General features: G+C 41.8%; 2 protein-coding genes and 1 long non-coding RNA gene across 3 annotated transcripts in view; 1 reads left to right on the top strand and 2 right to left on the bottom strand.

Moving 5' to 3' along the window:
- LOC138161520 (uncharacterized) overlaps window positions 1–27,047 on the top strand; it is a 66,397-nt gene that overhangs the window by 20,269 nt on the left and 19,081 nt on the right. The window lies entirely within an intron of this gene.
- Window positions 4,928–5,897, bottom strand: LOC138161554 (olfactory receptor 13H1-like). Its single transcript, XM_069088291.1, has one exon. It carries the CDS (start codon window positions 5,895–5,897, stop codon window positions 4,959–4,961), a length of 939 nt encoding a protein of 312 aa, XP_068944392.1. The 3' UTR covers window positions 4,928–4,958.
- Window positions 20,325–21,833, bottom strand: LOC138161519 (olfactory receptor 13H1-like). Its single transcript, XM_069088269.1, has one exon. It carries the CDS (start codon window positions 21,819–21,821, stop codon window positions 20,889–20,891), a length of 933 nt encoding a protein of 310 aa, XP_068944370.1. The 5' UTR covers window positions 21,822–21,833; the 3' UTR covers window positions 20,325–20,888.

Below are 27,047 nucleotides of genomic sequence, written 5' to 3'. Positions count from 1 at the left end.
TTCAATAATCCAATAAACATTTATTAAGCACCTACTGTGCTTACCGGCACTGTGCCCCAGCCCCCCATATCTCTATTTCATTTAACTTGGGAAATATGAAGTTCATCTTTTCAGAAAACTTCCTGGGGTTAGATTGGATAAAGACTCCTGGAAAGCATGAAGCTGGAGATATGGAGGAGCTCTTGCAGTACAAGATAAGCTTTCATTTATCTTCTTAGCATCATCAGTGTTGGAGGCAACATCTATTCGGGAGAATACTGGGAGGTAGGTGGTGGCAGGAAGATGGAGTGGATTCTAGTGGCAAGCTCAGAATCTACCAGCAGGGAGGGAGAGACGATCTCATTGCCTGGAAAGTCGTATTGGGCCATGTGATTTATTATTCGCGACATAAGGCTGGACCAACTGTATGTGAATGTGGTTATTCAACTGAAAGCCTCTTTCATTTGACAGAATTCGAAGTACTTGGCCACTTCTTTTTTTCATGATGTGTATAGTTTCCTGCCTTGAGACCACTTTTGCAACTTGATCTTTTACTTACTGGCTGAGATCCAAGAAGGATAGCATCTCACTGCTTAATTTCCTCGGGATTCTATGGATAACCCTGCAAGACTGGGGTATTTTCAAGCATTATTGCCCATGAACCCTCATCAGTATACTCTCGTTAATTAGTGTCCAGAGCTTTTAGCAAGTGCAGCATTTTAGAAATAGGTGTATGGTAAGATCAGTTATAGAAATGGGGTACATTCTCCTCTTGCACACATATTGTTCTTGGATAGAGTTGGCTCAAACTTAAGAGGGCATAACTGGACCAAAGGCCTACCCACTAGTCCTGGTTTTGTGCCATGCTTTCCTCTCTTTTGGGGATCTTCATGAAGATGTTCATGAGCTGAATGAACTGATCAATGCTGAATGATGAAAACGGAGCTGCACCTTTGGGTTCCAAGAACTGCTGCCCTTGTAGAGTCCTGAAGCTATGTTTCCTTTATGTGCCTCCCTTCTCCTTGATATTTCCCTCAGCTCCTGATGTACATGCTACCAGTCAGTCCATGCTGTTTCAGGGACACTGCTATCCACTATGACAAGAGATGCTGATCTTCTAACCTATCAAAATTCACGAGGTCATGACCTTTTTAATGCAGGGAGGGAGTGACAGTTTCTTTTCAGGAGGACTTCACCATTGAATTTAGCCATCAAGTTTGCTGTGTTATATATAGGACCATATTCCCATTCTTTCAGCAATCAAAAGAGATTTTTTTTTTTGCATTGGATCATCTGTCTTCATCAGTAATAAAGGAGTTTACCAAAATGTTTAAGAAATTATTCAAATTTAACTCCTACCTTTGATGGATTAATTCAATCTAGCTGACTAGGCCTTCTGCGATTTATATTAATTGGAATGGGGATGGAAACTTTCATAATTACATGTGTGTGTAAGACTGCTTTGAAACATAGTAAGGCATTTAAACTTGATCTAATATTAATTCTCATGTATTCCCTCAATTTAATTAAAGCAATGTGAAATTTATATTTCACCTTGCTGGGTTACAAGGGCAAAGTGATAGATGGTATTACTGAATTTGTGGATGATATGAAGCTGGAAGAAATACCATATTGGACAGCAGAATCACTATCCAAAATGATTTTGATTGATGAGACATATTGAATAATATAAATTACAGTGATGAAAGTGGAGGCCTATACTTGGATAAAAATGACTTCCCACATAGAAAATGCACCAAGTCACTATAGATTAGAGAAATACAAAGGAAAACAACTCTGAGCTTCTACATCACACCTATCGGATTGGCTGACATGACAGAAAAGGAAAATGACAAATGGGAAAATTGGGACTAATACACTATTGGTGGAGTTGTGGATCAACCATTCTGGAGAGCAATTTGGAACTGTGTCCAAAGGACAATTAAATTGTGCATACCCTTCAATCCAGCAGTACCACTACTAGATCTGTAACTCCAAAACATAAAAAAGATAAAAAGACCCACATGTGCAAAAATGTTTATAGCATTTCTTTTTGTGGTGGCAAAGAACTGGAAATGGAGGAGAAGACCCATCAATTGAGGAGTGACTGAATAAGTCGTGGTATATAATTGTGACAGAAAACGATGAGCAGGATGCCTTCAGTAAAACCTGGAAAGGCTTATGTGAACTGATGCAAAGTGAAGTCAACAGAACCAGAAGACCATTGTATATAGTAAGTGTAATATCATATCATGATTAATTGTGAATAACTTAGCTGTTCTCAACAATACAAAGACCCAAGAGAATTCTAAAGGACCTACGATTAAAAAGGCTCTCTACCTCTAGAGAAGGAGCTGATGGAATCTGAATGCCAATCAAAGTATGTATTTTTTAAACTTTATTATTTTCTTCTTTTTTTGTCTGTTTTCTTTCAAAATATGACTAATATGGAAATGTGTTTTACATGACTGCACATGTATAACCTTATCAAATTTTTTACATTCTCAATGAGAGGTGAGGGATGGTGGGAGAGAATTTGGAACCCAAAATTGTGAGAAAAAAAAACAAAAATTATAAAACTTGTTTTTATATGTTAGTGGAAAAATAAAATATTAACATTTAAGAACTTAAAAAGTAAGTGTAGGTGTTGAGAGGAAGGAAATATTAGTATGGTCTGAAGTGTTTGGAAATGGTTTCATGGTTCTAGTAAGATCTGAACTTTGAAAATGAATAGCATATGTGTGTGTGTATGTGTTTGTGTGTCCCCATTTTTCATTTAACAGGTCTGGGAACCATCATTACTATTAGACACCAAGGTTGTCTGAAAGTTATCGTCCATTTTTTTTGGAGGGGGGGTTGGTTCCATATTTCTTTTCTCCTTTTAGTAAAGGACCTTTATTTGAAGTGCATAGTACTGATCTTGTGAATAATCAGAATGAATGGTACATCTCAGCCATCTACTTCAAAATGGACCATGAACACAGCTCCTCCTTCTTTTTAAAAACATAGAACCTTGCTCTCCTTTATCCTAGTCAGACCACACCTAGAGCCTTGTTTTCATTTCTGAGTGCTCTATTTCAGAAGGGATACTGACAAATAGGAGCATATTTTGAGGAAGGAAGTGAGAATGGTGAAGCAAATAGATTCTGTGCTATGTGAGGACTAGTTGAAGGTCCGAGAAATTTACCCTCGAGAAGAGGATACGATAATATCATTGTCTAAGTAATTGATGCTGTCATGAGAAAAATCAGACATATTCTGTTTGTGACCAGAGGTTAAAAACTAGAATTTTGGGTAGAAGCAGTGGAGATGCAGATTAATACTTCGTAACAAAATCTTTGAAAACATCAATAGTCTCCCAAATTGGAATGCATTTGTCTTGGGAAGAAGTAATTTCCCCCCTTTCATAGAGATTTGTAAGCAGAGGCTAGGTGGCTAGAAATGCTATAGAACTGGTTAATATTCAGGCAAAGATTGAACTAAAAGAATTCTGATGTTTCTCTTAGCTTAGATATTCAATGATTCTGCGTAGGGGATGTAGAGGGCTCCCACATATAGCTTGATGTTTGGAAAACTGCCTATGGCTCTGAAAAACTCTGGTTTCCAAATGTTTTAAGGGAAGGGTCTAACCTAAGAATGAAGAGCTGTCCGATGTGCTGATCAAATTGTCCAATGTAGCTTGTGCTCAGACGTTGCACCTAGGTACACGAGAACCTTCAGGGTTTGGGAGGGCACTCCAGGAAGGCAAAAAATACAGCACAAATTTTAAGAGAAGTGATGCTGGTTGTTTTGGCAGCTCCTTGAAAAGTAACCAAGGTGGTGGGACTGTGGATGAAGTTATCTGAGGAGACAATATTGTTTATGTAATAATTTGGTAGGTCATGGTAACGAGGAGGATTTCTTTGTGTCAGCAATATGGACAAGGGTGGTGGTAGAGTGAATAGCAAGTAGCTTTATTGCATGCTTTAGACAAGGAAAGTACCTAGCTGGGTATAATTCAGTTGTATTTTGATGCAATTATAAGCATGCAGAGATGGAACGAATCAGGTTAATTTGAGACAGAGGAAGATTGGAGATTATTGTTAATAGTAAATAGACTGTCCACAAGTATGTAGTATATTTATTGGTTCATGGGGAGTGATTCTTATAGAGTCAGATTCAGAGTTTGAAGGACTTGGGCTATTTAGTTCAAACCTCTAAAATCAAGAAGCTAATTGATATAATCAAGGTCTTACAGTGGTAAATGATGGATTCAGACCATAGATCTTCTGATTGAAAACTCGGATAGATGTAGCTTCATTAACTGGGAAACATCTCTAACTTGGACATTGCTTCTTTTTTATTGTGATCCATACTAAGAAGTTTGGAGGAATTATATGTCACATCTGAACTTTTCTTTGAGGTACCTTGGTGCTGTGACAGTGCTTGGCACCTCAGTAGTAGCATGGGGGTGGTCAATATTTTGCATAATGCTACATCTCTGAGATTGCAACTATCAAAGGCTCTGACCCATTTACATTAGAGTGTGTTTGAAAGTGCCATGGACAGAGTGTAGTGATGCAACCTTTAATCTCAGAATTTGGAGAGTTCTAAGCTGCAGTAAACTAAGTGGCTTAGGTGTTCACAGTAAGTCCAGTACTAATGTGGTGATCACCCAGAGACAGGGGCTGGCCAGGCTGCCTAAAGAGGAAAGGACTAGCCCAGGCTGCAAACAGCAAATGTCAAAACTCCCATACTGGTCAATAGTGGGATTGGGCCATTGATTGGCTGCTGCAATTCACCTTTGGCAATATAGGGAGACTTAGTCCAAACAAACAAAAAGAAAGTACCACAGAACAAAGAATCCTTGTAGTTGGAGGAATCTGTGTAAAACCAATGATTGCCTTGATAACCACAATCACTTTCTTTTTCAACAGTTATATTTTTAGCAGTGATCCCATCACTTTTGGGCTATAGAAAAGGGATCTGGAGATTTCTTTCTAGGAGACATTCTTCCCTCCCAGTAGTTTCTGTAAGGCCCCTTTCACATCCTTGTTCCTAAGGCTGTAGATAAGGGGGTTGAGCATGGGTGTCACAACACCATAGAGCATGGAGATAATCTTATCCCTGTCCCTGCTGGCTTTGTCCTGGGGCATCATGTACATGGAGATTGCTGTACCATAGAAGATAATTACCACAGTAAGGTGGGAGCTACAGGTAGAGAAAGCTTTCTTTCTACCCTCAGCTGAATGCATTTTCAGCACAGCCCCAAGGATATGCCCATAGGAAGCAAGGATGAAGGCAAAAGGTGCCAGCAGAGTCAGGGAACTGGTCACCATAATCAACAATTCATAGATCCGCAGATCATTGCAAGCAAGTTTGAGGATGGCCAATAGTTCACAAGAGAAATGGTTGATGATGTGCTGGCCACAGAACTCTAATGGCATGGTCAGGACTGGGACTACAGTGAGAAGAAAAGCTGAGACCCAGGATGTGCCTGCCAGCTGGGCACAGAGCTGGGGACCCATTCTCACTGAGTAGCGTAAAGGGTCACCAATGGCTATGCAGCGGTCATAAGCCATGACAGCCAGCAGGAGGCATTCCACAACCCCCAAGTAGAGACCAGCACACATCTGTGCCAAGCACTGACCCAGGGAGATGACGGGAATTCTGACTAAACAGTTAATGATCATCTGAGGGACACTAGCTGAGGTGTAGCAGATATCCAGGAAGGACAGGTTGCTGAGGAAGAAATACATGGGTGTGTGGAGCCGGGAATCAGAGTGGATCAACAAGAGAATAAGAGTGTTTCCCAGCAAGGTGACAAGATAGGACACCAAGAGCAGGCAGAAGATGACCTGAGCCCTGGGGTACTCTGACAGGCCAAGCAGAATGAAATAGGTCACAGCTGTGCCGTTTCTTCCATTTTTCCCTTCCATCGTTTTCCTTCTTTATTTTTTAATCACTAAGTGGAAAAACAAAAGAAAATAAGCTTTCTTGGATCACAAAGTGCTTTTCCCCTACATTTTGTATTTTTCATACCAGACCAGCTTACATTGATCATTTCACTGTCATAGTGCGAAGTTTCTGTGCTTCCATGAAGTTTTCCGCATCTCAGTAGAGTCTTCCTGAGTTGCTGGGGACAGAAAAATTAACCACTTGGAGACCAGTCATGTGGTGACAATACATTCTTTACTTAATGAAGCTAGTCCTCTAATGATAGATACCCACTCCATTGTTGAGACTCTAATTGGAAATGTTCTACCTTGGAAGGACCTAAAAGGTCTTGTATTTCCAAACTGCAGTCTTATGATAATCTCCATGATGATGAATTTTTCATATAGAATTATGGGAATCTTAATGGTACAATAGAGAATACTGGCTGTAGTGTTCGATTGTTGTTATTGAATTGTTTCAGTTATGTCTGACCCTTTCATGACCCAATTTGGGGTTTTCTTGGCAAAGACACCAGAGTAGTTTACCATTTCCTTCTCCAGCTCATTTTACAGATGAAGAAACTGAGGCAAACAGGGCTAAGTGGACTTGCCCAGGGACCCATAGCTAACAAGTGTTTAAGGCTGGATTTGAACTTGCGAAGATGAGTGTTCCTGATTCCAAGCCCAGTGCTCTATGCACTGTGTCACCTAACTGCCCCAGGTGTTAGATCACTTGGTTTTAAATCCCATCCCTGCTACTTTCAACGAGAATTGTTTGTACCTGATTTGTGCTGGGTATTGTGCTAAGGGCTGTGTGTAAGATAGGGATAAGGATGGAGGTTGGACTGATGATTTTATTGCTGCAGGCATCTCCCGGATGAGTAAACATGCTCTGCATGACAGGTCAGTACCTTGGCAATTGTGAGGTTTAGTGATTTGTTTAACACCAACAACCAGCATGCATTAGAGAATCAGGGCTTGACCTGAGCCTTTCTGGGTGAAGTCAGCTTTCTACCCACCGTTCTCAGATGCCTCTCCATAGAGGTGCTGGGGATACAAAGACAAAATAAAACCATTTCTGCTTTCAAGGAGATCATATTTTCTTGGGAAAGACAAATTGCTTAATACTTGTGTGATCCTGGACAGATCACTCTGGATGTCCGTTTCCTCATCTACAAAATGAGGGTGTTAAACTGACTGCCCTCTGAGGACCCTTCCTACTCTAAATCTGTGACCCTGTGATTTCTATGGAGATTAGAAATGATGATGATGATCAAAAAGCTACTCATTTTTACATTTCCCTTTACAATTTCAACCCAATTGGAGAGAGCAGGGCAGCATGAGAAAAGCCCCGAGATACAGGTCAGGAGCCTCAGCTCCTAAATTGCAGTCCCATCACTAATTTGCTCTGTGTCTTTGGGTAGGCATCCCAACTCTCCAGGCTGGGCTTTTACTAGATGGTTCCTTTAGCTCTGATGCTCGATGACACAAATGATTCTATCTGAGCCACATCACAGCCTTCAGAGGGAGGGAGCACACATCTTATGACCATTGTGCAGATGGGAAACCTGAAGCACACATCTTGCCATTGTGACCATGTAAGTAGTTCAGTACTTAAATGCACATCCTACTTAGTGGATCTGCTGTCTCCTTTTCCCCCTTTTCTATTTTCTCAGCTAGGTAGGTAAAGACCTTTGTCCACCTTGACACCACTCACAATCTAAAGGGGAAGAAGCTTTCAAATGTCCCTTAATTAGGATACTTTGTCCAGGGTCCAAAGCACTCCTGGTAAAGTGGAGAGCACATTGGGCTTAGAGAAGGATTGAGGTTCTAGACCCAGCCCCATTGCTTGTTTGGTGTAGAACCTTTCAGAGCCTCTATCTCCTCATTTGTAAAGTGTGAATAGTCCAATAAGACTTTCATACATGTTTCAGAGGTATGTTTTGAAACTGAGATAACACCTCCGAGTAGAAAACACTACAGAAATGTGGACTCTAAGGGGCGGCCAGGTGGCTCAGAGAGTAAGAGCACAGGCTCCAGTGTTGGGATGACCTGGGGATCAAATCTGGGCTCAGATACTTAGCACCACACCCAGAAATAACTGGCCGTGTAACCTTGAGCAAGTTACTTAACCCCGATTGCTTTAAAAAAAAAATAAAAAGAAATGTGGACTCTGATTTTTAGCTAGGCAGCATTGTCCCCTGACATTCAAAGACAGTGAGGTGTTTCCTGGAGAAGTTCATAGGATATGAGATTGAATCACTCACCTGGAATCCAAATTCCTGTTTCAATTCTTTAAAGGAACAAATTTGGCTGTTTCCAGTCTGGTCACACCCTAACAAAAAATTGTTGGGAGTTCCAACATTGGTTGTAAACTATCTTGTCATCGAGAGGATATTACTCAGAGGGAATATGGTTGTGAAAAGGGCATGAAATTCAGGAAATTAATAATAATAACAATAACATATACAATGTTTGCAAAATGTTTTACATATTTGATCTCCAAATTGGATCCTCTCAGCAGCACCATGAGGTAGGTACATGCTTTCCTTACTGCCATTTTATAAATGTGGAAACTGACACAAACAGGCGAAGTGACCTGCCCAGGGTCATGCAGCTACTCATGTGAACTCAGATGGATTTGAATTAGCTGACTTTGAACTCAGGTTCTGGTTTCTAGGCCCAGCGGTCTATCAGCTGTGCCACTGAGCGGTGTCTCATTATTACTACAATATGGGCAAAGGAGAGAGCTTCTGTTTATACTGGAGTACATGAACGTCAGGCTGTAGCTCCAGCTTTACTCTGAATCTTCTGTAGTACTCTGGATAAATCACTCAATCCCTTTAAAATCTCAGTTTTTTCATCTGTAAAACATGGGTATAGAATGGGAAGACCACTGAGGTCTGTGATCTTGTAATCTGTCGTCCTACGAAATCGAATGAGGTTGGGACATGGGCCCTTGAACTCTTCATCCAGCCTTGAGGCAGTGTGGGGTAGTAGGAAGGACACTCCACTGGCCTCACAGGACCCTGGTCCAAGCCCAGACACTGCTGCTTCTTAGCTGTGCTTTATTTTCAGCCTCACTTTTCCTAGTTGAAAGGCAAGGGGCTGGATCTAGTGAACTCGAAAGTTTCTTCTGGCAGTTGCTTTTTATCAAGAAGAAAGAGCGGTGGACCTGGAGCTAGGAGACCTGGGTACAAATCTGAGCTCTCTACTTCATTAAAGTTGTGGCCCTGGGAAAGGCCACCCTTGTAAGTCTCTGAGGCCCAGCAGGCCCATCTGTTGGGGACGTGCTGGGCCTGGAATCAAGAAGTCTAGCCTTGACACTGATGAGCTGTGTGACCCTCGGCAAGTCATCCAGCCCCTGTCTGCTTCTGTTTTCTCATCTTTAAGATGGGGATAATAATAATAATCATAACACCTTCTTCCCAGGGTTATTGTGAGGATCATGAACTAACATGAAGCACCTTGGAAGTCATGGAGAGGGCCACCCTCAATTATCAACCCTATTAATGGCTGAGTCAAATTAGCTGACAGGTTCTATGTGAAGAGAGCAGATTGCAGCCCCTACAATGTATAGAAATAGAAGCTGTTAGAAGTGAAGCATGTGCCCCAGATGAGAAGCCAGTGCTGTATCTGTTGTAGCTTTCCCTACCCCTGCCGTGCTGCCATGGCCGGCTCTATGATGCCATCGCTCAGCTTCAAGAAATTGTAGGTTTGAGGATTTGTAACTGCATTAGTTTGAAGGAAGACCCAGGCATGGGAGAATCGATGCAAAGGAACCAATCTGATCACTAACCAGCAGTACCTGGTGGATGAAACTTCACTCATGAGGACCAGAGGCACAGTCTTATTCTGGTATTTCAGTCTAGTGTTCAGGGAAATGCATCTCCGTCCCGAGCATGGATACTCCTAGAGAGGGAGGCTGTTCCATGATACCCCTGAAAGGGAAGTGATTCCTTTGAAAAGATGACTCCCTTGGATGAGGTTTTTGGGAAAGGCCCTGAAACTCTAAGACACAGCCTCCTCATCTCTTGAGGCAGCTAGATGGTGCCACAGTGGATTGTGTTCAACCTGGAGTCAGGACAACCTGAGTTCAAATCCAGCCTCAGACACTTACTAGCTCCGTCACCCTCAGCAAGTTATTCAGCATCCAGCTAAGCTTCCTTCCAGATCTCTACAGTTATGATCTTTTGCTTCTCTAAGTTATGGGGAAGCAGATACTGGCTCAGAAAAAAAAAAAAACAAACCTCAAGGAAGCTGAGCTGGGGAGTAGGATGCCTCACAAGAGAGTGAGCTCTCTGTCCTGAGAAGTTTTCCCCAAAGTGTAGCTCCCATCAAGTTGAGGATGGATTCCTTAAGGATCTAGTGGTAGCCATGTCTAAGGCTGCAGGGCTGGGGGTTGGGGTGGGGAGGAAAGAAAAAAAAATGACATGACAATTTTGTTGTATATTTCATTTGCAGTTTCACATGCAATCATCTTTTTTATCGCATTGTTATGAAAATGTTTATTTTATTCCATAAATTAAAAAAACATTTTGTAAGTACAGACATTAAGAAGGTGTAGTCAGGCAAACTGACTCCTTCCATCCAATTTGTTTTCTGAACTGGGTAGTCCCTCATGCTAGGAGGAATTCGGATGCACCATACATTCAGGGGAGGAGATTTTTCAGACCGGATAGGAATTTCATAGATAAAGAAAGGGAGGAGAGATGTCCCAGGCAAGGCTGAGGGCGTAGGCTCTTGGTCTTGGTCTCTTTCCCAGCAGATGGTATCACAGGATCACAGATAAGGGCACCAGAGGGTTAGTGCTTGGAGTGACCTTGTAGCTCATCTAGCCCTTTGTTTAGAGGAAATTTCATTTGCATGAGGAAACTGAGGCCCAAGGTCATAGAGGTAAGTGTCAGATCTAAAATTTAAACTGAGTTCCATTGACAATAAATCCAGGACCTTTTCTAGCACATCACATCCCTAACTATAATTTACGTATTCATAAAATTAGATCCACTGAAGGATGGTCATGCCTTTACTACTCTTTGTACCTTCTTGAAAACCTCTCAGGACAGAGAGTTCACTCCTTTATGAGGAAGGCTTCTCCTCAGCTCTGCTTCCTTGAAAGCTTTTCTACTGAGCTGGTATCTGCTTTCCTGTAACATAGAGACTCAAATGATCAAGGTTCTAGATTGTTGGAAGGAAACTTAGAGGCCCTATCATGTAATCTCCCCATTTTATAGATATGGAAACTGAGGTAAAGAGACTCCAGGCAACTTGCCCAAAGTCATAGAGATAGTAGAGATCAAAGGAAGGACATGAGCCCGGGGTCTTCCTTCTTTATACCCTCCGTTCCTGCCACTGGGCTGGTTCTGAATTCCCCTTGTGAGAGCTGGGCAGAACTGCCCTGATTTCTCTTCCATGCAACAGCCCTTCAGAAAATAGGTCTCTCTATGATGGTGTGTGCCTTGGTCTTCTCTTCTCCATGCTCAAAGCCTTTCATTCTACCAGCCAATCCTGCTGGTTCTTGGTTAAGAGCTCCCTCATCCTCCTACCCACTCTCCTGGATGTGCTAAAGCTTCTTCAAGACCATCTGATCATGAACAACAATGAATCACATTCACCAAACAATTCTATGGCATCATCATGAATCAATTAATTTGATTGAATCAGACAACTAATTCCTGTGGGGAAAACCAAAGACATTTAAATCAGATTGGATCAAAGGAATTGACTGATTGTCATCAGTTTATCATTCTTGGATTTGACCCTACCTCCTCAGACTGTTTGACAGACTTGATCATTATGACTTCTGAGGGGGGGGGCAGAGTAGAAGTAGTCAGGCTTTAGACCTGTAGCCACAGTCTGGTTTTTTTGAGTCAGTGAGTCTTAGTTGTTAGAAAGTTGGACTTGGTATTAGGATGATTTGTGTTTTAATCTTGCCTTCTACTTTTACTAGTTATGTGTCATTAGGAAAATTAGGAACTCTTTGAACCTCAATTTTTCTCACCTACAAAACTGTCCTAATAGGATTACTACAAGGCTTAAATGAAGCAATCAATACAGCCAGGTAAGAAATCCTAGCTTGGCCAATAACTCGAGTCACTAAAGTCAAACCATTTCACCTCTAGTTTCTTTGAAAGAAGGACTGAAGTAGGCATCTTCCAAAGATGTAGCACAGGGCTTATTCTTTATGTCCTACATTCTTAGGTTTCTTCCAGCTCTGACATTCTGACACTACCATACTACCATGCCTCTGAGGCCCTCCATCTGTATGACCTTGTACATACAGATCCTTGTACACTTAATCTCCCTGAGACTCAGTTTCCTCATGTGGAAATGAAGTTATTTGACTAGATGGCTTCTGAGGTTGCTTGAAGCTTTATATCCATGGTCCTACAGTTATATATTTTAACAATCTTTCCAGCTTTGGCATTCTGTGTTCTAGAGTCTTCTCTGTGACATACTGAATGGAACCCTTGACTTGGAGTCAGGAAGACATGAGTTTGAATGCTGATTCAGACACTTACTAGCTGTGTAACTTTGGACAAGTCACTTCATCTCTCTGATCCTCAGTTTCCTCATCTATAAAATGGGCATAATCATGGCACCTACCTTCCAGGATTGTATGAAGATAAAATGAAATGATGAATGTAAAGTGGTTTGCAAACCTTAGGGTGCTGCATAAATGTTAGCTGCATTCTTCTTATCCTTATTCTAAAATGATTTTACAACTCTGCCACTTTTTGTCCCAACATTTTATGTTCTAAGATACTTTTCACCTGTGATATTATTTTATGAAGATAAATCCCCCAAGAATATCTGGCTGTTTCACAAATTCCCCTCTCATATGTCCATCCAGAGCCCTTTATATCCTTCTCCACTCCCCAGCCTCTCACTCTTTATTCCTCTGGTTTGCCCAAATATTTGGGAAGAAGGAGGTGGGAGTTTGTAGGATTCTGAAGGCTGGCCCTGGTTCCATACCCTTCCCCCTTACCTCTGATCCATAAATCTGTTCTTCACCAAGTCCCCCATGAACATACAGCCAGAGCAGAAAGTCTTCTCCAAGGATGTCCAGCCCATCTTTCCCAGTAGCATAGCAGGTGGGTTCAGAGAAATACCAGGAACAAGTAACTCAGTCTTTCAAATGTAAAGAAGTTTGGAAAGTTGGATTTCCCAACTTCCCCAAGGCCAAGCTCTCCCTCTTTCTCTCTAACCACTCTTTTCCAGTCCCTGACACAGTCACAGGGGAATCCTGTTATAATAGAGGGCTGGCAATGGGAATGAGCCAAAAAGAGAAAGAATAATAATTGAAGGAGAAAAAATTGGCCTTTACCTCTTATTTTTATTTCCTCTAGGGGCTGCAGGAGGGGTCCTCCAAGGGACAGAGTGCTCATTAAAATGAGAAGTGTGGAAAATGGCTTGGGAATCAGAAGTAAACTTTCTGACTCACTTAGAGTCATTAATGGGGAGTTTATCAAGATGTAGTTATTGAATCCACTCAGAAAATGAAGTGATTCAACTACTGGTAAAAATCCTTATGACAGGGGAAGTCTGTGTGTGTGTGTGTGTGTGTGAGAGAGAGAGAGAGAGAGAGAGAGAGAGAGAGATGCCACACCATAGAAGAATAGTTCATCAGTGTGATTGATTTAAACGTGGAATGCTGAATTACAGAGTGGGAGGGGTCCTTAGAACACAGAATGTCAGAGCTGGGCAGAACTTGTAATGATTTTCTGGTCCACAATTCTCATTTTCCCTAAAACAGTGATAGAATTTTAGCTCTTATTAACATTATTATCATGTTTTGAATCTCTGCCTATTGTTCAATGCCCAATATGAATTCCACTTTCTCCAAAGAGGCTTCCCTGACCACTTCCCTTCACTCCTCTATACCTTGGGGGGGGGGGGGAGGACCTTCTCCTTCAGCCATCACTAAGAACTGTTTTTTTAACTATTTTTTGTCTTTATTAATTTGTTCGTTTGCTTTGAGTTTACAAGATTCAGTTCCCCAGTTCTCTGAGTTTCCAATTTTCTCCTCCTTTCTCCCCTTCCCCCCACCCTCCCCCCGCCCATGGCGGCATACAATCAGGTATAGGATCTGCAGATACTTTCACTTTAGACATTGGTCAGGTTATAAAGAAGGATTGTATCAGATGGAATGAACAGTGGGAAAGAGGAAACCAAACCAAACAAGATAGAGAAAGAGAGCAGGTAGTTTGCTTCAATCTGCATTCAAACTCTATTCTTTCTGGTTCTTTCTCTGAATGTAGACATCTCTGTCCATCATGAGTCTTTTGGAGTTTACTTATAGCCCTGCATTTCTGAGAAGAGTCCAGTCTATCAAAGGTGGTCATCACACATACATTGTATCCGTAATTGCGTACAAATTTTTCCTGGTTCTGCTCTTCTCACTCAGCATCAGTTCATATTAGCCTCTCCAGGTAGATATGAAGTCCATCTGCTCCTCGTTTCTTATGGCTCAATAGTATTCCATTACGTTCATATACCACAACTTGTTTAGCCATTCCCCAATTGATGGGCATCCCCTTAATTTCCAATTCTTTGCCACCACAAAAAGAGCTGCTATAAACATTTTTGTGCATATGGGTCTTCCTCCCGCTTCTGTGATCTCTTTGGGATACAACCCTTAGAAGTGGTATTGCTGGGTCAAAGGATATGAAATTACTTATAGCCCTTTGGGCATAGTTCCAGATTGCTCTCCAGAATGATTGGATCAGTTCACAACTCTACCAGCAATATATTAGTGTTCCATTTTTTCCACATCCTCTCCAGCATTTGTCATTTTCCTGTTTTGTCATCTTAGCTAATCTGACTGGTGAGATGTGGTAACTCAGAGTTGTTTTGATTTGCATTTCTCTAATCAATAGTGATTTAGAGCATTTTTTCATATTCTTATATATATCTTTAATTTCTTCTTCTGAAAACTGCCTGTTCATATCCTTTGACCACTTATCAATTGGGGAATGATTGTATTCTTGTAGATTTGACTCAACTCTCTGTATATTTTAGAAATGAGGACTTTATCAGAGACATTGGTTATAAAAATTCTTTCCCAATTTCCCACTTCCCTCTTAATCTTGATTACATTGGTTGTTTGTACAGAAGCTTTTCACATTCATATAATCAAAGTTATCCATTTTGCATTTAATAATGCTCTCTAATTTTTGTTTGGTCATGAAATCTTCCCCTCTCCATAAATTTGTTTTTTGCTTTCCCAAATTCCTTACAGTATCATCCTTTATATCTAGATCACACACTCATTTAGACTTAATTTTGATTTACATTGTTAGATAACAGTCTATTCCCAGTTTCTGCCATAACTCTATTCCAGTTTTCCCAGCAGTTTTTGTTAAATAGTGAGTTCTTATCCCCAAAACTGGGGTCTTTGGGTTTATCAAAGAGTTGATTATTATAGTCATTGACTACTCAGTCTCGTGTAGCCAATCTATTCCATGGATCCACTGCTCTATTCCTCAGCCAGTACCAAGTAGTTTTGATGACTGCTGCTTTATAATATGGATTAAAATCTGATATAGCTGGGCCACCTTCCCTAGCATTTCTTTTCGTTATATCCTTGATATTCTGGACCTTTTGTTCTTCCAAATGAATTTTGTTACATTTTTCGGTAAATTGATGGGTATAGCACTAAATATATAATTTAATTTAGGTAAAATTATCATTTTTATTATGTTAGCTTGACCCAACCATGAGCAATTTTTTTTTCAAATTAGTTACTTCTGACTTTATTTGTGTGAAAAGTGTTTTGTAGTTGTGGTCATATAGGTCCTGGGTTTGTTTTGGCAGGTAGGTTCCCAAATATTTTATAATGTCTGCAGTAACTTTAAATGGGATTTCTCTTTCTATCTCTTGCTGTTGGATTTCATTTGAAATATACAGGAATGCTGAGGATTTATGTGGGTTTATTTTATATCCTGCAACTTTGCCAAATTTATTTATTGTCTCAAGTAGTTTTTTACTTGATTCTCTAGGATCCTCTAAGTATATCATCATATCATCTGCAAAGAGTGATAGCTTGGTCTCTTCTTTGCCTAATTTGATTCCTTTGATTTCTTTTTCTTCTCTAATTGCTACTGCTAACATTTCTAGTACCAGATTGAATAAGAGGGGTGATAGCAGACACACTTGTTTCACCCCTGATTTTATTGGAAATGCTTCTAACTTATCCCCGTTACATATAATACTTGCTGATGGCTTTAAATAGATGCTATTTATTATTTTAAGGAAGGCTCCATTTATTCCTATTCTTTCTAGTGTTTTTAATAGGAATGGATGTTGTACTTTGTCAAAAGACTTTTCTGCATGTATTGAGATAATCATGTGATTTCTGCTAGTTTTATTGTTGATATGATCAATTATACTTATGGCTTTCCTAATACTAAACTATCCTTGCATTCCTGGAATAAATCCTACCTGATCAAAGTGATAAGTTGCTGTAGTCTTTTTGCTAATATTTTATTTAACATTTTTGCATCTATATTCATGAGGGAAATTGTACTTACATACTTTAGTAACAGGGGCTTCCCAAAGGTCATAAGACCCTGTCAGCAAGTTCTTGGGCCTTTTACAGGCCATTTGCCCATCTCTGCAGGGCTTTGATCCCCCACATTTCAGGTTTTCAAGCAAAGATCACTTAAAAGTGAGTGGGGGAATGCTAAATTCCTATCACAAGTTAATCTGAGTTCTTCTTACAGGTTTAATACAGTATAAATACATCTTACAAATCAGTCCCATGTAATAGAATCATCAGTACATAGTGGGTTAATTAATCATAACTCTCATCCTTACAGCATTAACCAACAGAACCACTCACACTTCTATTTTCCTTCACTTACTAATACAATCAATGACACCCATTAAATCACAATGATTAGAGAAAATACTTGTTAAATTTAGTAGGGGCATCAAAACTATCTTCAGAGTTTTAATATTTCTAGTTGTCACATTGAGGTTTTTTTTTTCCTCTTAGGCAAATTCCAATTTTAAAGGCAATCAGTTCTCACATAAGTTTTTTCTACCATCTGTTTGAAGGTAGCAAATCTCCTTTCTAGTCTTTCCTCCTGAGTCATTCCCATTTGTCTTTCATATTTCCTTTCAGCAGGGTGCTTTTGTAATCTTTTTTCTTTTGAGGTTAACTTGGATTTGTTGTAGGGCTACTCTATTGGGTCTTCTTTGTAAACCCTTGGGCATCTCTTAAACTAAAGTATTCACAGTATTTGGTGTTTTCTTTGATTTTCTCACATTAGGAACCTCATTGTCTTGGTTGGGGACTTGTTCTTGGGTCAAACTCTACTCCTCTGTTGCTGTAAATATTTTGGGCAGGCCCTTCTAGGTCCTGAGTGTCATGGCTAATGCTACACCCTCTCTCTCCTACAGAAGTTGTCTAACTTTGCTTCTTCTCTGTCTGGCTCAGGTCCAGATTGTTTGGATCCTAAATTCAGGTGGGGCTGCCTGGAATCTGCTCAGGGCTTTTATTTAGCTGTGACCAAAGCTCCAGGGCCACTCTGCCATGAGACCTTAATGTGGGACTTTCTCCCATTTCAGAGGTCTACTTCATGCTGCACTTCCTTGTGCTGAGATTTATTTATGTTCATTCTCTTGGTGGTTGTCCTTTTGCACAAGTTTTCATTGGATCCAGGAATTTATAGCTGATTCTTTTCATTAAAAAAAAAATTAGTGCGTTTTAAAAACTGAATTTTAGTGTTTGGAGAGGATTTGGGATCCTTTATGTCCTAGAATGCTGCCATCTTCCTATTGTCCCTCATTTCCTCTTCAGAATACAGTGACCATATCTCCAGTCTCTGTGGGAGAAGCTATTGAAGCAGATGTAATATAATGCAGATCAGAACGGCTAGAACTGTCATCGTACCCCCAGTGTCTACAACTATGTAAAGAAAACACAGGTGAAGATGGAGAAATTTCCAAGCAAGAATATAAAGGGAGACAGCAAACACATCTTCTTTGTGTTGTAGAAGTTGGTTCTGCCTCATTAAAGACCAGTGGTATGCATTAACATTTTGCTTTTTGATTTATAAATTTACCTGATTTTTTTTGTTGATAGATCATACAGAATCACAGAATTTCTGAGTTGAGGGGACTTCTTAGACATCAGCTCAACCTATCTCTTTGAAAGAATCACTAAATATTTTGAAGGGCTACAGATCCATGTCAGAACCAAAGGGATTTTCTTTGCAGAATAATGCCATCTCTGCTCCCATCCCCCCACTCTGTTGAGGGACTCCCTGTCTTTTCTGTTGATGACTCCTTAATAAGATGCTATTGTTTATTCCACAGACTGCTTTGTGTGACCTGGGAGTGGGAGGTTCCTTTTCTGAAGAATTCAGTGCTTACATAAGATGAGGAGAGCATGCCATGGCCTAAAGTGTGCTGAGCCTTAGTCTGGAGACCTGAGTTTTGAAGCCTGACTCCAGTGCTGACTAGTTGTCTGATCCTGCAGAAGGCTCATCATTTCTCCCAGTCTTACTTCCTTTCCTTGTACATCAAATGAGAATATGCCCCCGTTCATCACCTTCTGGGGTTGTTGGGACACAAGCAATTTGTGGGGGTGGCTAGGTGGCAGTGAATAGAGCACCGGCCTTGGAGTCAGGAGGAGACACTTAACACTTACTAGCCGTGTGACCTTGGGCAAGTCACTTAACCCACCCCAATTGCCTTCCCCCTACCAAAAAACAAAAAAAGCAATTTGTGAGCTTTAAATTGCTAGGGAAATGTGAGCTGTTATCAATTGGGCCTCAATTAGTCTTGATTTGCCAAGAAAACTAATTTTCTTTTTTTCTAATTGAAGCTATAAGATTGTGTCTTAATCATGAAAAAGTTTCTCTCCCCTCATGTGGAGAAGGGTTAACATTCTAACCGAGTATTGTTGAGCATCCACGATTCCCCATTCAATCCCCTCCCTCCCCGTTAGGATCTGAAGTGGCGATCAGTGGCACAAAAATCCACATGTGCAAAATTCATGTTTGATCTGGGAAATCTGCCCAGTATTTCATGAAAGGAAGGGTAAAAGCAGTAGCTAAAGCATGTGTGCAGGTTAAGAGTTTGAGGTGCTTGGGGCATCAGTTTGTTCAGGGGTGCCTCAACCCGGGGTCTGTGAACTTGGTTTTATTTAGAAATGTTTTTGATAACTATACCTTCACTTAAGTAGTTTCCTCTTTAATCCTATTTATTTTAATGTTATACATTTAAAAATATTATTCTCTGATAGAGCAAACCAACCCTGGAGTCAGGGGAACCTGAGTTCAACTCTGACTTCAGACACTAGGTGTGATCCTGGGCAAGTCACTTAATCTTGATTGTCTCTACCAAAAAGCAGAAACACCACCACCACCACCCCCTCCCCCCACCAAAGGAAAAAAAAAACCAACCAAACACTATTATTTTCTGAAAGAGTCAGTAGGCTTCACTAGACTGCTAAAGGGACTCATGACACAGAAAACCTTAAACATTTCTGGATTACTGAAGGCTTTTTGTTCCACTGATGAGGAAAGTGAGGTCCAAAGAGATTGTTACTTCAGAAAAAAACAGGATTTTAGAGTAAGAATAGACTTCAGAGGCCACATAGGCCAATCCTGAAATTTCATTAGGATGTGGCATTCCTCAGGAGGAAGCCTGCAGGCAAATACTTTCTCTGTGCCTCACTGTCTTTTAGAACTGCCTAGAGTGCAAAGGCTTGTTCAGAACCACACACCTGACATAGCAGATATCAGGGGGATTCTTGATTCTGGGTCCTTCTGGCTCTGAGGCCAGTTCTTTATCCACTAAGATAAGCATCATCTTCTTTTTTAAAAAATAATTAATTCAACATTCACTTTCATAAGATTTTGAGTTCTGAATTTTCTCCCTCTCCTCCCTTCCCCCTCCCCAGGATGGTGGGCACTCTGATATAGGCTCTATGTATACATTCATATTAAACATATTTTCACATTAGTCATGTTGTAGAGAAGAATTAGAACCAATGGGAGGAACCATGAGAAAGAAGAAACAAAAAAGAGAGAAAGAGTGAATAGTCTGCTTCAATCTGTATGCAGACTCCTCTGTTCTTTCTCTGGATGTGGACAGCATTTTCCATCACGAGTCTTTTGGAGTTGTCTTAGATCCTTGCATTACTGAGAAGAGCTAAATCTAACATAGTTGATGATCTCACCATGTTGCTGTTACTGTGTACAGTGTTCTCCTTGTTCTGCTCACTTCACTCAGCATCAGTTCATATAAGTCTTGCCAAGTTTTTCTGAAATCTACCTGCTTGTCATTTCTTTTTTTTTTTATTTTTATTTTTTTATTTTTTATTTTTAAGCAATCAGGGTTAAGTAACTTGCTCAAGGTTACATGGCCAGTTATTTCTGGGTGTGGTGCTGAGTGTCTGAGCCCGGGATTCGATCTCCAGGTCGTCCCAACACTGGAGCCAGTGCTCTTACTCACTGAACCACCTGGCCGCCCCTAAGCAATTGGGGTTAAGTAACTTGCTCTAGGTTACACGGCCAGTTGTTTCTGGGTGTGGTGCTGAGTGTCTGAGCCCGGGATTCGATCTCCAGGTCTTCTCAACACTGGAGCCGGTGCTCTTACTTGCTGTGCTACCTGGCCGCCCTGCTTGTCATTTCTTATAACACAACAGTATTCCATTACATTCCTATACTGCAACTTCTTTAACCATTCCCTAATTAATGGGCATTTCCTCAATTTCCATTTCTTTGCCACCACAAAAAGAGCTGCTATAAACATTTTTGTATACGTGGGTCCTTTTCCCATTTTTATGAATTCTTTGGGATACAACCCTAGAAGTGGTATTGCTGGGTCAAAGGGTATGCACAGTTTTGTAAACCTTTGGCCATAGTTCCAAATTGCTCTCCAGAATGGTTAGATCAGTTGACAACTCTACCAACAATAAGCATCCTCTTCTTTAAAAGATTGATCACCTTTGGATAACAGGGATCAAAGAATGGCTGCCTAGGCAGCATTCTTCTCCCCACAGAGTTTCTGTAAGGCCCCCTTCACATCCTTGTTCCGAAGACTGTAGATGAGAGGATTGAGCATGGGGGTCATGATACCATATAAGAGGGAGGCAAACTTGTCCACCTCCCCACTTGTCTTGTCCTGGGGGATCATGTACATTGCAATGGCTGTTCCATAGAAAATGACTACCACAGTGAGGTGGGAGCTACAGGTGGAGAAAGCCTTCTTTCTGCCTTCAGTTGAACGAATCTTCAATACAGCCCCAAGAATGTGCCCATAGGAGGCAAGGATGAAGGCGAAGGGTGCCAGGAGAGTCAGGGAGCTGGTGGCCATCATCAACAATTTATTAAATTGTAGATCATTGCAGGCCAGCTTGATGATGGCAAGGACCTCACAGAAGAAGTGGTTGATGATGTGGTGGCCACAGAACTCCAGGGGGAGGGTCACAGTTGGGACTATGGTGAGCAGAAAGGCTGAGACCCAGGTGCCCACTGCCAGCAAAGCACAGAGCTGAGGACCCATCCTCACTGGGTAGCGCAGTGGGTCACCAATGGCCACACACCGGTCGTAGGCCATGACAGCCAGCAAGAGGCATTCCACGACCCCCAAGTAAAGGCCGATACACATCTGGGCCAGGCATTCCCCCAGGGAGATGGTGGGAATTCCTGCTAAGCAGTTGATGATCATCTGGGGCACACTTGATGAAGTGTAGCAGATGTCCAGGAAGGACAGGTTACTGAGGAAGAAATACATGGGGGTATGGAGCCGGGAATCATAGTGGATCAAGATGAGGATGAGGCTGTTGCCAAGCAATATGATGAGATAGGACATTAAGAGCAGGCAGAAGAAGATGGCCTGAGCCCTGGGGTGCTCCGAGAGCCCAACCAGGATGAAGTAGGTCACTGCTGTGTGATTTTTCCCATCCATGGCCTTCCTTCACTGTCTTCATCTCCTAAGGGGGAAAAGGAGCACACACAGAGTCATAAAGTGAGTGGCCTTGTACATTCTTCCTGACAGGCAAGCTTACCTGGGCTTTCTGAACTGCCTAGTGCTAAATCTTCGGACCTCATCCTGGAAAATCCCTCCCTCGCCGCAGCACTTTCCTTGGGTCGGTCAGTTCCTTGGCTGATTGGTCATTTTAAGTAATGGCCCAGGCCAACCATGGCTACTCCTTTTGTCCCCTCTGGGTTTGCTTCTGACTCTTGGGATGTCTTTCTCCACCATGCACTTAATACATGTGTGTGGCCTCTCTTTGGTCTCTGTGGCATTTTTTGAATTGTGTTGTTCGTATTGGTGCTGCTTGGAGGCATTCATCATCAAAGCCCCAGTTTCCAGTCCTGCCTATTACTGGCTGTGTGATTCTGGCCAAGTCCCTCAGCCTCCTGGGGTCTCACTATTCTCATCTGTAAAATGTGCATAGTTGTTTCTAAGATCCCTGCCAGCTCTGAGTCTGTGACCCAATTTGTCGTTCAGTCATTTCAGTTGTGTCCCACTCTCCATGACTCATTTGGGGTTTTCTTGGCAGAAGCACTGGAGCTGTTTTGCCATTTCCTTCTCCAGCTCATTTTGCAGATCAGGAAATTAAGGCAAACAGGGCTAAGTGATTTGGCCAGGGTCATACAGCTAGTAAGCGTCTGAGTCTAGATTTGAACTCAGCTCTTCCTGCCTCCAAGCCTTGCTCTCTATCCACTGCACCATCCAGATGCCACTTTACTACCACATATGGTTTATTGTCCCTTTTTGTTATTTGGTCATTAACTTCTGTCCAACTCTTTATGACCCCATAGACGATGTCAATGGGGTTTCTTTGCAAAGATATTGGAGTGACTTGTCATTTCCTTCTCTACCATGTCCCCATTTTCATATGGGTAACTGAGGCAAATTGGGGTTAAGTGACTTGTCCAGGGTCCCACAGCTGAGCCCAGGTTTGAACCCTGATCTTCCTGACCTTCATTGTTCTATCCAATGAGTCACCCTGAATGATCAAATATACATATATTCCTATAATCCTACATAAGATTTTATTTATCCTTATGATAGCCTTGTTAAGTAGGCAATACAAATGTTATCATAGCCATTTTGCAGATGGGAAGACCGAGGTTGACATCTTGTGTTCATATGAACCGAGTTAGAGAGTCACTCTACACTGGAAAACAAATCTTATGTTTCAAAATTCCTTCTCAGGCCTATATCTCTAGCCGTGGCTCACTTTTTACCCTTTCCACTTAACTTACATACATGCAGGCCAAGTCCTTCCTCAATTTTGAGACCCCTTAAAATCTAAATAGGAAGAAACTAAACAATCCCCCTAGTGAGGTCTCTGGGCCACTCCTGGGAGTAGAGCTGTAAGATCTGAGGTGGAGACTTAGATCAGGTGTTCGCTTATTGAATGACCTTTAGTCAAATATCCTACTCACTCTGTGCCTCAGTTTCCTTATTTCTATGAGGAAATGGGGGTAGTAGAACCTTCTACCCCTATTTCAACATGCTGCAATGAAAAACATCTTAGCCTTAGCATCACATGCTATAGAAATATGAACAATGATTTTTAGGTGGTGTGGTCTCTCCTATGGTCCCTTACCTTCAGATTTAGGGTGGGTCATTGAGAAGTCCATGGAATGGCAGGGCAAACCTGTCCCTAGGGTCTCTGCACCCTTTCTGTTCCTTACAAGTGATTTTACCTGGGTGGGCCATCTGCAGGATTTTAAAGATTTTACCTCTCCCCAGGCTCGACCATTGCGATGAGACTTCTCATCTTTGCCTCCCAGCTTCCCTGGCTTCCTTCAGTGCCTAGCTAGAAGTCCGCCATCCACAGGAAGACTTTCCCCATCCCCCTTAATTCTCCTGCCTTCCCTCGTTACTTGCTGCCATTTTGTCCTGTCTTCAGCTTGTTTGCACGTAGTCGTTGAATGTTATCTCCCCCTTTAGACCATGAACTACTTGAGGGCAGGAACTGTCTTGTATCTTTCTTTGTCTCCCCACCACTTAGCCTACACATAGTAGGCATTTAATAAATATTTATTGACTCACTGAGAGTAAGCTTGGTTCTGGAAGGCGTATGAGATGCCAGAAAAAGGAGGGTGTTTCCAGTGCGGAGGTAGTGAACAGAACCCTGGGACAAATGTCCTAAGAGTTGGGTTAAAACTCTATCTAGCTCTGCTATAAATCCACTGTGTGACTATGGTGAAACCCCTACCACTCTGGGCTTTAGTATCCCCTTCTGTAGAATGAGGGGCTTGAATCACATGATCTCCAACCCTTGTCAGTGACCTTAGAATCTGTAATATTGTGAAATCAAATGAAACTGGGACCCAGGTCCCTGCATTCCCAGTGCAGGATTGACAGTGACATAGTTGAAACAACAGTGGATTTGGCAACAGGGAACTTTGGTTTGAGCCCAGGGAAGACCATTCCTGAACTATGTGATGTCAGGTCCGTTCTTTTTTTTGCTCTGGCTAGTAATTTTCTGATCCTTGAAGCAAAGGGTTGAACTAGGAACTGTCCAAGGTCTCCCCTAACTCCAGCATTCTATGAAGTAGACACCATTGTGCCCGGAGCCAGGAGACCTGAGTTCAGGTCCCCAATCTTACATTTCTTGGTTTTGTCACTGTGGACTCTCAGGCACAGCCTCTTCATCTGCCATTTGGGACCGGTAAAAGTTGTACAACCTTCTTCACAGGTTTATTGTGAGGACAGCTCAAACATGTAGCCCTTAAAATATAGATATGTGAGCTGTAATGATTGATCATGCTTTCCCGGGCTAGAAATCAGTGCAATATATCTCACCTGGGTGCTGCCACCTTAGAGAACAACATTCTAGGCAGTCACCCCTCATCATTCAGGAAATGGCAGGCTTTGGGGGTTTGTAACTGCATGCTGCTTGCCCAAAGGCACCAGCATTGAAAGGTAATGCAAAGGAATTGGTCGCTTACTAACCTGATAGTGCTGGTGGATGTGTTCCCGTTCATGAGTACCAAAGGCCACAGTGTAGATGAGATCTCTCTGTCCCGTGGTGATTGAAGCCTATCTCCACCAATCAGAACATGGATACTTCTGTAGAGTGAGGCTTTTCCATTAGACCCCTGAAAGGAAATGAGTCATGTAAAAAACAGAAGCTTTTTCCATGGATGGGTTTCCTGATGCATCCACTTGAGGCTGGATTCCACAAGTGCCTCCTGGATGGGAGAGGTATGGCCAGGAAGACTGATTCCTGAGAAGCCAATTTCATTTGTCTTATGAATCTGATCCATTGTGCTCCTAGGACAAGCCAGATGTGGAGAATCTGGTAGCACATCCAGAGACAGAAAGGTTCCAGGATGAATGAGAGTGCCACCATTTTCCCCCTCACCAAGGCTCTCTGTCTCAGTCTCCCCCTCACCTATTCACTCACACTTGTCCCACATATACACTCTGTGGTCAAATTTTGTTTCTCTCTTTGAAAGACACATGGCAGAAGTCTCCCTCTGTTCATTTGCGACCATGACCCTCGCAGGACCTGTCACTTCTTGACTCTGCTTTTCCCTGTTATCTCCAGGAACCACATAGAAAATTGACATTTAAGGTCATTCACATCCTGTCCCCTTCCTGTCTTCCTGTCATTTTTACATGCTCCTTCCTGTTTATTCACTTTCTGCTCCAGCTATTGTTGCCTTCTTGCTATTTTTCATATAAGACCTTGCAGCTCCTGACATGTTCCCTTTTAACAGCTGTCCCCTAGGCCTAGGACACTCCTCAGCGTCCGGGATTCCTTAAAGCCACGCAAAGCGACCCTTCTGGACACTTCCCTTCTGTAACTGCTTTCCATTTGCACCATAGATTGTTTATTTACATGGTTATTCCCCTTTGTCTCCCCCACTAGGATGTGAGGTCCTGGAAGGAAGACAGAGTTTGTCTTGCTTAGTGCTTCCCACAGTTCCTTGCATATATGATGTATGCTTGTTGATTGTTGATCAACTGATTAACTGATAAAAGGAAGGAGGGAAAATATTCTGGGGGGTCACAGGGTACATGGAACCACAAGATCCTGGACTGAAGGACCATACAATGAGAATTTGAAGGGACCCTATAGATCATATTCTATCTCTTTCCATTACAGATGAGAAAACTGAGACCCAAGGAGGGTAAGAGATTTACTAAAGGTCACACAGGTAAACGACTGATCTTGGCTTCAGATCTGATCCAGGTCCTCTGGTCACAAATCCAGACCCCTTCCTATGAGTTAGGAACTCGTAAAATTAGAACTATTGCCTGCAAAGTATTGAAAAGTTTATTTCATGGCATACAACTGGAAAGCATATGTTTCAACTTTGTTCAACTTCCCAGCTGGTCCTGCCTTCTGTAATATTACTACTTTTTTTCTCTTTCTTCCCTCCTTCTTTCTCTCCATCCTTTCTTCCTTCCCTCCCTCCTTCCTTTCTTCCTTCTCTCCCTATTTTCCTTCCTTCTTCCTTCCTTCTTCCTTTCTTTGTTCCTTCCTTCCATTCTTTCTTTCTTTCTTTCTTACTTTCTCTTTCTTCCTTCCTTTTTTCTTCCTTTCTACCTTCCTTCCCTCCCTCATTCCCTCCTTCCCTCCTTCCTTCCTTCCTTCCTTCCTTCCTTCCTCCCTTCCTTCCTTCCTTCCTTCCTTCCTTCCTTTCTTCCTTCCTTCCTTCCCTCCTTCCTTCCTTCCTTGCTTCCTTCCTTCCTTCTTCATCCCAAATCTTCTGTGAAACCCTTCAATGATGAAGAATTTTTGCCTTATGAAGCAGCCTTCTCTCCAGATCCAATTGCTTAAAAATTTGTTCTTTATTAGTTCAATGTTGTAATGGGAATGCAAATTTGGAAGATCTTCCCTGCCCCTAGGCTAAAATGCACCTGAAGCCTGGGGAGGGAGGCTTGTTTTTCAGTAGATACTTCTTGATTGGCCAGTGAGTCAATAAGGTTGTTACATTCTCTGAGCCAGGAGAAGGCTATATAAGCCCTGATGTGTAGCTTTGTTTTGGGACTCACTTTGAGAAGTGTTCTGTGATTTGATATGGATTCTGGGAAGCCGTTGTTGAGAGTCCCCCGGCTTTGAAAAACCCAGATGTGGAAACCCAGATGTTGACTGGGTATGGATGTAATGGTTGGACAGTTTGGAAAGCTGTCTACTTGATCTGTTAATGTCTTGATAAT

Source organism: Petaurus breviceps, unplaced genomic scaffold (assembly GCF_028583685.1).
Source record: "Petaurus breviceps papuanus isolate PSGF00001 unplaced genomic scaffold, PetGlider_PUasm1.0 185, whole genome shotgun sequence".
NCBI classification, from domain to species: domain Eukaryota; kingdom Metazoa; phylum Chordata; class Mammalia; order Diprotodontia; family Petauridae; genus Petaurus; species Petaurus breviceps.
This window is presented reverse-complemented; position numbering and strand designations above follow the sequence as displayed.